This window comes from Amphiprion ocellaris, chromosome 21 (genome assembly GCF_022539595.1).
Source record: "Amphiprion ocellaris isolate individual 3 ecotype Okinawa chromosome 21, ASM2253959v1, whole genome shotgun sequence".
NCBI classification, from domain to species: domain Eukaryota; kingdom Metazoa; phylum Chordata; class Actinopteri; family Pomacentridae; genus Amphiprion; species Amphiprion ocellaris.
Genome location: NC_072786.1, coordinates 22934127 through 22945521, shown reverse-complemented (window position 1 = coordinate 22945521; position 11395 = coordinate 22934127). Strand labels below are relative to the sequence as shown.

Genomic DNA, 11395 nt, shown 5'->3' with positions numbered 1-11395 from the left:
TGATATTCTTACTCTGCCGGCAGATGTAGGAGCACTAAAGCGCGGAAGGGAAGAGATTTTGTCATTTTACGCACAAGTTCTAATCTTGTGCGCGCACGCTTATTACTGAGGTAATCACTTATTCTCACAAGACAAAGGTCTTCCCTGTGCGCGCAAGTTATAATATCACCTTTTGGAATTTAAGGGGCCATGGGCAGACATTTTCACTTGGCTTAATTGGCAGTTTATGTTTTTAGTTAATGTATTTCAAAGGCTAATTTACTTGCATTTGGAGAGCATATCAATCAGTATCCATCCTACCTGGTCCACCAAGAGGCGACACCAGTTGGTGAGAGACATCGGAGTGACAGCGTGGCCACAAGACATCAGCGCTCTCAGAGACTTGAACTCGTTGATTTCAACTGTGAATGACACATTAAGGAAGTGTTACCATTACGCACCACTGGTTCTCAGCGCGTCTGTGGCTCAATACAGCATAGTTGCTTTAGAACCGAGATTTATCGTCTTACTTACAATCCAAAACATCCTCTTCATCGACAAATATAAGTGAAGAGTCTGCTGGGTCATAACACTTCTCTCTCCCTCCTCCTCCTCCTCCTCCTCCACGGGTGGAAAAGTGCTGCTAAGATATGGAGAGTCATTTGTCACCGTCTTCTTGCTCTTTTTGGAGATCCTCTTGCGTTTGGACAGTTTGGAGCCCATCTTTTCTCAGCCTTGCGATCACTTCAAAGAAAACCAGGAGAAATGAAACTGAGCGTTTATTCACCTGTCTTTCCAATAAGTCACGTGACACTGCGTGGCGCCAGGTGACGCAAATCAGTTTTTGAAATCACCTGGCATCAACAGCTGATAAATGCTGCTTCGTTTTGCTTTGGATTGTTTGTTCGTAAACACACCTGGGAAGCTTCTTCAGCAGATCCACTGATCGGTAAAATGGCAGTCCAGCTGAAAGTCAACGGACCCAGAGGAGAAGAAAAGATCATCGATCTGTGTGACGACGAGGAGCAGATGAAACGCATCACTGTGCTGCATCTGAAAAAGAAAATTGAGCATGAACTTCGGATAAGTATGTTTAATGTTATTTTTCTCAGTGATCCGGGGGTGATATGTTGTTTACCTTCACGTAGCTCAGCATTGTCCTAAAATGCTTCATTTCTGCTTAGTTCATGACATCCGGATGGTCTTCAGAACGCAGACTCTGGAGGAATCATCCCTGCTGTCGTCTTATGGGATCAAACACATGTCCACCATCCAACACTGCTGATGCTGCCAGGAGGCCACAGATGAGGACAAGACCTCCAGACTCTGATCTGCACCGCCACCATCCCACCAACCAGAAGATCAATCTCAAACCTAGTGACAAAAAAATGCAGCAATTTTCCATAATTAGTTATATTTTTAGCATTAATTTTACATGGTCCTGCGTGTATTTTGTGGTTTCTGGATATTTATATGAGCTAAAACTAAGGAACTATAATTAGATTGATAAGTACATGAATATAATGACAAATAGAATAGATAATAGAAGATATGTAGAATAGTAACTGTATGTTGACAAAACACTGGTGAAAACACGTTCAACGTTTTTGTCTGTGATTATGCAATTTATCTCTTATTTAATAAACATCTTATGAAAAATTACAGAACCAGTGATGCTTTTTCTGTTAATGTCACTAAAGTCATATAATTTTACAAACCTATTTTAACAGCATGTAAAAGGGTTTTACATAACAAATGTCTGGTTATTCACAGTTACAGGTTTTTAATATTGTGTTATAGTTCATATTTTATTGTCTAGTTCAGTGGGGGTGTGATCTAAAATGGGGTTTCATTTTGTCAAAGACTAGTTGTGCCACAAAACAGGCAACAGGAAACAAAGATGCAAAATAAATCCTTACTGGAAGTTCAGTAATTATTACTTGTTTAGTCAGAATGATTCAGCTGTTGTCTGACTGACAGTTTCTTTTCCCAAAATCCCCTTAGCTGCCTTTTGCCTTTTGTCTTTTGTCTAGATATTTAAAAATTGTGGGGTTACGGTTAACCCTAAAACTGATAAACAAGCTAATTTAGTGTTTCGCTACAGTCATCAGGGAGGAATGTTAAAAACCCAGTCAGGCTGGTGATGGTGGTTTGATTAGAAATGACTGTGACCTGATTACACAACAGTTGTGAAACTGACTTTTTAACTTTCACATTGTCTTAACTGATACTAGTTCAGTAACCATGGTGTTATTTTAAGAGGATAACTGGATAAACTATCAGGTTATAATATTATATGGTGATTTAATGAGCTGTCTGCATGGTTTATGGTGTTTAAGTGTTAATTTATCGTATTTGATGATTGATAGGGTACTTAAGAGCACTTGGAAAATCTGTAAAATACTGCTTAACATAGTGTGGTGAATTCATTTATAGAGTAACTTACAATGTCCTGACTGATTTCTTCAGCTGAACAACAAATATCTTCAGAAAAAATTTGATTAAGCACTCAGAAATGAACGTCTCATATGAGTGTACTTACTGCTTATTTGAACACATTTTTTAGATTCAATTATGAAAATCCGAGGCTACAGCAGAACATGACATAAATCCAAAATGTGGCAATATAAGTAAAATTTTGCTCATAATCCAATTTAAACAATACTTAAAGATATTAGCATTATTATACCTTAATTCATCATCCTTTTCTTTGCAAATGTAGCTGCCAAAACACATAAAGACAGTAAGTCCACTTGAATGGCAACTATACAACAGGTGGTCACATTTGCTAAAATAATGTTGGTGGCAGCTGATTAGCAGGCTTTAGGGGATTTTTATAGTTTTATATTTACAGTATTGTGATATGGAAGGACTTCATTTGCTGGGAAAAGACATGCACAAGAATACAAGAATGTAGTTTTGCCACTTCCTGGAAAATAACAAGAACAGAGATTCAGCTACAGAGAGATCATTTTACCATATACACATATACATATACATACATATATATAATATATATACATATATTATATGTTGCCTTTAAAAAAAATTTTTTTTCCATTGATTTTAATATTTGTTTTCTTCCAGTATTCTTTATGCTGTTTGTTCCTCTTGGATTGTTTTATGTTAAATTGTTAAAAGACTGTTAAATGACGCAGTGCAAGGTGCAGCATTTCCTTTACTTTGACTGGAAATACTAGTGACGTGAACTGTTCTGTCAGCTGGTAATTCCCTGAGTCAAACCTGATCTGCAGGGCGTCCTCCTCTAAACGTTACTGATTTCATTTTATGACCACAGCCATGTGTAAGTACTGACTAAAATCTTTCTCTAATCTTGGTGTGCAGTGTGTAGAACTATTGTTATTTGAAGACACTTTGTCTGGAAAGTTAGATGAATATATGTGTTCTTTCACTTCTGCGTTAGATGTGAACCGTCTTTCACCATTTGGAAATAAGACTGCGGCGGTCATTGGTCTGATATGTAGAAGCAGTTGTGCTCTGAATTGATCTGTGCAGTTTTTGTGAGGTTTATAATGATTTTAGGTGTTGCTATTTGAAAAAAAAAGTCTTCAGTTTAGTTGTAATAGGTCCGGCTGTTTACAGTCTGTATTTTCTCGTTAAATGAATATTGTGCTCATGTCTTCCTAAGAGTGCACATTTTCTGTAGAAACTGTTGTCCAGAACTATTGGTGGTGTTTTAGTGACTGACAGAGCTGATACTAGAAACAGAATCCTTGAATTTTCTGTTGGAACACTGATTATTTAATAGTAGCTACTTATAGTAAGCTTATACTGACACTGAGGATAAAGACCCCCCGCAAAAAATTTAAAAAATGATACCACAGATAGACCGTATAGCTGTGGAGAAATCCATTATTGTAAGTGTATCAATATTTTTGGTGTGTTTCAAACATGCATTAAAAAAATATGGAAAATTACTGATTTTTTACAATGTACATGATGTTTGCTGAGTAAGTAAATATGTGTTTAAAAAAATGAGTTTAGAAAAAACAATGACTGACATTGTCGCATTAACACTGTGTGATTTTTGTGTCAGAAACACAGATCAAAATGTGAAAACATTAGATAATACATAGATGAGGAGACATTGCCATGAGTGACACTGCTTACAATTTCTATTTTCAGTCAACTAAGATTAAAGAATCTTTTATTTTGAATATTTTGTTGGTTTTTTTGCATTTTTTTCTTACATGTCTGAAATAAAAACATTCATTCATTCATTCATTCATTCATTCATTCATTCATTCATTCATTCATCATTCATTCATTCATTCATTCATTCATTCATCATCCATTCAGGGGGAGATTTAAAAAGAAGGATGATCAGCTCAAGAAAACGAGTCCTGGAGGAGGTGGAAACAGCAGACAAGAAGAAGCAAAGAGGTAGTAAATGTACCTACATATTTTGTAAAGATAATTATTACAGCTAATTTACCATAACAGATGACAAGCATGCAAACTGACTGGCTCTACACATATTTTATGCAACTGAATTACAGTTTATTCCACCTGCAGTTGCCAGCATAGAAAATAGTTAATAGCTGGACAGATACTGAGCAAAAATAGTGTTTATATAAGACATAAAATTATTATCCCATGCAAAGCTTGTCAGTTCTATTCATTATATATTTTTTGAAATATCTATAATATCGATGGCTGAAGTTGCTGGATTTTTAAAAATTAAATTATTTGAAAAAAAATGAATTGAGATCTTGTATTGACATTGTGATTTTCATTTTTTTTTTTAGTTACTGAGCAGCAGAGGCGTCATTATGGACTAATTAATCAGGGAGCCACATGTTATCTCAACAGTGTCCTGCAAGTTCTCTTCATGACCCCTGAGATCTATGGCAGGTATGGAATTCTATAGATGCTTTCATCTCACATCTGACATCAATATTAAGAGAAAGACAGTCATTTAAATGCAAATAACATGTAAAAACAGCAGTCTTTTAGCAGTCCGATTTCTAGCAATGAATTTGAACTTCATCTGACTGATGTTTTTGGACTTAAGAAAAGAGAGAAAAGGGGATTTAAAATAATAATAATAATAATAATAATTAATAATAATAATAATAATAATAATAATTAATTATTATTATTATTATTATTATTATTATTATTATTATTATTATTATTATTACATTTACATTTTATTTACAAAAATATTTTTTTATGTGGACATTATGTACAAATTTGGGCTGTTAATTTTAATACTTTTTTGGTAATTTTAATAAATATTATTTGTAATTTAACAAAACAATAGAAATCTTTAAAACAGGTAAAACATTATATACTGTTTTTCTGCCCTTAATATGCAGAATTTCTGGGTCTGGGAATTTTTTCAAATAACAAATATCTGAGTTGAATACAGTGAAAAGAGTGTAAGTTTTATTTTTTAAAAATATAGATTTTTGATGTATATGTTACTTTGGCCTGTTTTTTTTTTTTTTTTTTAACATGTTTTTATTTTTTTATTTTAAGATTAACGTGTGACTGTGTATTTTTTTCTGTGATTTTTCTAGTTGTTATTCGCAATTTAGTAAAACAGCAAAAATCTGATGAATCAAATAAGAAATTACAGTTAATCATTTTTTTAAAAAAATGTGATGATAACAATAATATAATACAATACTGATCGGCAGTCAATTTGCTCTTTTCCCTAAGGTTGGATCCAAAATCCCTGATCACTGATCAAGAGCTGAGAAAGATCTTTGAAAAACTGCAGGAAACAACATGTGGGACAGAAAACATCACAAAGAGTTTGGAGATTGAGGATGGTATGTTGGCCAGAAAGCACAAACATAAAAATGTTAAAGAGATCAGTGAAATAAAACTTCACATAGTAGCTCCAGATTCATTGAAATGCTGAATTTAAATGTGTGCATTGTTTTTAGTTTATGAACAAGAGGATGCTGCTAAATGCTTGGAGCTGATTTTAGATAAGGTCAGTCCACAGGTCTCTGAGGTGAGCATCTGTTCAGTCTGTGGTCACATCAAGAAATCAGACCAGCAGGAATCTGAATGTTGGGTTCTAAATGATATTTCTGTGTTCAGGTTTTCCAGGGACAGCTGGCATACACGACAAAATGCTTCAAAGGCCACAGCATCAATGAAGAGACTAATCCATTCTGGACTCTTCCACTGTCACTCAGAGATATGCACGATGGAAACTACAGTGTGGTAAGCAGCAGATAATATTATTGTTTTGTTGACCCGTCCATCAAGCCCGACCTCCATCAGAGTCAACATCCTAATTATTATGGTGTATTCAACATGAACATACAGCTTAAATATAAAGTTAAAATAGTATTACATAACAGTTTACCCAACAGTAAAATACTTTAAGTCAGCTACTTTAGTTTTTAGTATTAGGAACAGATTGACCTTAAGTTGCTTGTGTAGAGTCGATGTTGTGAGTTTAGAAAGTCACAGAAATTTGTGTCAGTATTTCCAGCAGCCATGTCTTTGGACTAATACATCCTTATATGTACAGATAATTATATATTTACTAAAACACCGACACACAAACAAGACTTGATTCAATTTTCAAAAATATAGTACATACTAAACAAGAAAAGCACTCAGAGAACATAGTACTCTGGTAAGGCTGTTCATTCCCCCATATGGCATTGTCAGAAATGCAGCATTTTTAAAATAATTATCGATAAGATAACATAGAATGTGGCAATATAACATAGATGTACCCACAATTAAAATGACCTTGTGCTGAGCACAGGCGTCTGTTATGCATGTGTACGTTATGTACAGATACCGAATCGTGTGATCTAAATATGTAGCGGGCGACAGGACTTGATGGGACTCAGAAACACCCCCACAATTGAATCAGTTGTTCCTTGTATCATTTCTGATGGATAAGTCCTGATAAGTCCTCAGCAGTGGATTTGTAGTAGGATCACAATCATGTGATGGTCAGCAGGCACCTGACGTAGTGTTCTCTTGTAGTCATGGTTACAATGACTCCGTGCTGCTATTTCGCAATGATACAGAAATGTTTAACAAATCCGTGGATCCAGACTATAAGCTGCATCACTGCCAAAATCTAATCATTTGGTCCTTGTGTCATTTCTGACCTTCCCTGAAAATTTCATCCGAATCTGTTTTTGAGTAATGTTGTGCACAGATAAACAGACAGACAGACAAGCGTATACCCATCATTACATAACTCCGCTGTGTTCTTTGGCGGAGTGATAACTGTCTTTTGAACATACCTCACTATTAATTTCCCAAATAGTCTAGCTGAGATGATTTTGACATGGTACAGTAAAGTACAGTTGTGTAATCAGCAACAATGCTGCTGTCAAATTCATAAATAGCCGTGTATTCTGGTGTGTAGACTTCTGAGTTGAAGTTCAAACTCCCAAGTATGTGATTCTGAACTTGATGTACTCTGGATTGTCTGTGAAATAAAAGTTTTTCATTTTTAATTTGTTGCAACGTCTGTGTTTCTACAGGAAAGAGGCTTTGAAAAGATTTTCCAGACAAAATTCTACAAGGAAGACAACATGTTGTTCTGCAAGCAATGCAAAAAGAAAACAGAGGCAGCCAGTGTGAGTTTTCAAACACCAGCTGTAGCCTGACCACGTTAAAATCACTGGAACATGTTATGTTTGTTCACTGCACTGTCGGTCGCTCAGATCTGTAGCAATTAATAATGTTTTTTATGGTATACAGGGATGTGAGATGGTGGAATCTCCTCACATTTTGATTCTGCTCCTCAAGAGATTTGTCTTCGATTACAACATCATGTCGGATGTGAAGTCAGACTGCAGTGTGGACGTACCGCAGGAAATAGAAACACAGGCAGGAAGTAGTAGCTTTTAAAGGTGTGCCATGGATGTCTGCGTTGAAAAACTTTTCATGTATCTGCCTCTGTATGTTGTTGTAGGGCAAAAAGTACAAACTATATGGGATTGTGAATCACATGGGCAGTCTGACAGGTGGACATTACACAGCCACAGTCCGGTCCAGAGAAGATAAAACCTGGTATGACTGCGAGGACACTCACGTCCAAAAGGTGAAAAAGATCCGTATTAGATTAATTAGTAAGGCTCATATTTAAAACATGCACCGTTTAAATATCAAGCAGACATTGCTGATAATGTTGATGTTGTTTTTTTTTTGAATGACAGGCCGAAGAACAACCATTTGCAAAAGCCAGGACCTACAAGTAAGTTTGATTTTCTCCTATTTTTCAAGTTGGAATTTACTACTAAGTACATTTAGCTGCAGTTCTGGAGCTTTATAAGTTACATTTTCTTTCTTTATGTTTTTTGGAGCATTTAAACCTTCAAAAAACTCATCTCTGTGCATATTTCTGATTGTTTTTTCAACCAAAGTAAACCACTCCTGACTTATTATGGCAGAGATGTGACTCTACACCTCTTCAAAGTGCAGATTTATGAATCTATGCACTTTTCCCACATTCTTTGCAGCTCAGCACACCAGCTCTCCTCTGCTCAAACACTGTAAAACGTATCTATGTTCCACAATGACTAGAGATGATTTTACACAAAGATCATGTGATCCAAAAGCTCCAGAACAGGGGTGTCAAAAATGTGGCCCGTGGGCCAAAAGGGCCCACCAATCGGTCCAATCCGGCCCATGGGACGACCTTGTAAAGCGTAAAAATTATAGAGAAGACATTAACTGCAAATTGTACATTTTTAAAACTATAAATTTAAGTTAATTTCAAAACCATGACAAGTTGTTTTGATCCCAAAGTAAAATACTAGATTGCTCTTTGTCCTTTTGTCACAATGTGTCTCATTTTTGTAATATTTTGTCTTGTTTTTTTGTCTTTTTTTGTCGTTTGTCTCATGCGTTTGTTGCTTTGTTTCTTGTTTTTGTCATTTTGTGTTTCCTTTTTGTCTCGCTTGCGGTTTTTGTCTTATTTTTCTCATTTTGTGTTTTGCTTTATTCGTTGTTTTGTGTCTCATTTTTGTAATATTTTGTCTTGTTTTTGTCTTTTTTTGTCTGACTTGTCGTTTGTCTCATGTTATTGTCGTTTTGTTTCTCATTTTTGTTGTTTTGTGGTTTTTTGTCTTGCTTGTGTTGTTAGTCTATTTTTTTGTCATTTTTTTCTCGCTTTTGTCATTTTTTCTCTTGTTAGTGTCATTTGTATAATTTTTTTGTCTCATTTTTGTTGTTTGTCTATTTTTTTGTTGCTTTGTAACTTTTTTTGCCTAATTTTTGTACGTTTTTTGTTTTTTTCATGTTGTTTGTCTCCCTTTTTGCCATTTTGTTTCTCACTTTTGTCAATTGCCTCATTTTTGTAATATTTGGTCTTGTTTTTGTTGTTTTTTGTCTTTTTCTGTCTGACTTTTTCCATTTTGATCATAAAGTAAAATACTATATCATTCAGATTTTTAACTTTGCAAGTGTTTACTGTGAGTTGTCAAATTTTAAGCAAATAATAATTAAAAAATCATTTTTGAACAGTTCCAGCACTGCATATCTGCTCATGTACAGAGGTAAGATCACAAAAATACACCAGAATAAATCTGTCTAGCAATGCATGTAACATCAATAAATAATCATGCAACTTTCCCTTCAAAGCCTCCGTGAGTAGAGACGAGGTGAAAGAAGAACAGGAAGAACCCTGCAAGAGTCAGCTAACATCAAGAAGAACCCTCTTCTGATTCTGCTCATCGTTTTAGGTTGTGCACTAATTATAATACTTGTTGTTGTGCTGGCAAGTCTGAACAGAAATTGAGAGAGAGAGGAAGGATGGTTACTGTGCACGGATTCAGAAACAATGGCCTGAATTCTAATCAGTAATTTTCTATTAGGACGACAAAGAAAAAGTTTACATGTGTGCATGGAACTGTGTTTTGTAGACGGCAGTGATTAATGTTATAAATCAACTTTATTTTTTTGTTTGTTTCGTGTTAAAAAATGGCAAAATTGTTTGAATAATCAAGGGATAAAATCAGTTGTACATTGGTGTGATCATGAAGTATTAAAGTTTGATTTAAAAGAGGTGTAATTTCAAATGCAAAAAGATTTACTGCACAAGTGTTTTGTATTCACCGAACAGATGTTTCCTCATAGTAAACAGAAGCCTTGAAAATCTGCTTTGAGCAATATAGTATTTTTCAAAGTTATAACAGCTTTAGTTATTGTGAGAGATTACTTGAATGATGTGTGTATTTCACTTTTTGTGTTCATCTTGGGTGAGGTTCTGTTAAAAATAATTTTTTAAAAAAAACAGCCAATGTCATGTGTTTCTCTGTACAAATCTGGAATTGGCAACATTATATACAGCATCTGATGCTATAGTTTTGTACATCAGATACATTACAGTAAATTACTGACACTTTCTGAAGTCTTTCTTTGTCTGAAGAAGCATATTTTTGCTACTTTTTTTAAATTTGAGAAATCCCAAATAGAAGAAGATTAATAACATCTTAACTAAAACATATTATGAGAAGGACGGGTGGTCTGTTTTATCACATACTGTAGCCTGTGGGTCATATGCTGAAGAGGGACATCAGAGAGGCCAAACACAAATACCAGCAGCCCATTGAGGGCCACTTTAAGACCAGCGACTCACACAGCATGTGGAGAGGCATCAAGGCCATAACTGACTATAAAAGCAGCGCACCACCAACCAGCAGCGACGCCACGCTCCCAGATGCCCTGAATGCATTTTTCGCACATTTCGACACCCCCTCCACCGGTGTACCAGCCTTGCCCATAGCACCAACCAACCAGATGCCCACCCGAGTCCTGCAACAACATCACGTTAGGTCAACACCAATGTTCCCTGTAATTTTTCCTGAGTCTGAGCAAACACACAAACTCCCTGAGCGTCCCTTGGACCACTGTGAGCAACATCAGACGTGTTCACTGTGGTCACACCAGCATCACATCCATTCAAGTTACATGGTTCATTAAAAGAATCTAATTACAGCATTTACATTTCTGTTAAAACACTTTGTCAACAGGAGCCAGTTGAAGGCTGCAGTGATTTTAGTGACACTACAATGTATAAGAGTGAAGTTATTGAATATTTGTCTCTCTTTACTGTTGCAGTGGTTTTGCAAATTGCAGACGGACCCTGTTCACTCCATAGACACCAATGTTATTCCTGTAGCTTGAAAGACAGCTACTTTTGATAAAACTGGGCTTGTAGCACATTGTCTGCCTTGCAACAATGGGAAAGAGGCACCGTTTATGTTTTGACAACCTATATCTAATGAGTTATTGATGCTGGAAGTCCCGAATCTGTGAATATCTTTCCAACTTTACTGAACTTGGGGCCACTACCACCTAAGGAGTGATATATTTAATTTTGAAAAAAGTATTTAGCCATACTTAAAGCTTTAAGTGCTTTATTAACACGGAACTAAAAATTTTGTATTGTTTTATT

General features: G+C 35.5%; 2 protein-coding genes across 5 annotated transcripts in view; both read left to right on the top strand.

Moving 5' to 3' along the window:
• Positions 1-11395, top strand: part of ano2b (anoctamin 2b) — a 107078-nt gene that overhangs the window by 76192 nt on the left and 19491 nt on the right. The window lies entirely within an intron of this gene.
• Positions 3158-10344, top strand: LOC111587802 (ubiquitin carboxyl-terminal hydrolase 47-like). Of its 2 annotated transcripts, none has more exons than XM_035942760.2 (12): positions 3158-3283; positions 4300-4383; positions 4749-4854; positions 5668-5780; positions 5898-5947; positions 6058-6183; positions 7476-7571; positions 7696-7824; positions 7910-8038; positions 8154-8191; positions 9463-9494; positions 9580-10344. In XM_035942760.2, exons 1-12 carry the CDS (start codon positions 3268-3270, stop codon positions 9660-9662), a joined length of 1002 nt encoding a protein of 333 aa, XP_035798653.2. In that variant the 5' UTR covers positions 3158-3267; the 3' UTR covers positions 9663-10344. The 2 variants fall into 2 exon arrangements, with proteins under 2 accessions (XP_035798653.2, XP_035798652.2); XM_035942759.2 differs by having other exon boundaries at positions 3160-3283; positions 5898-5968.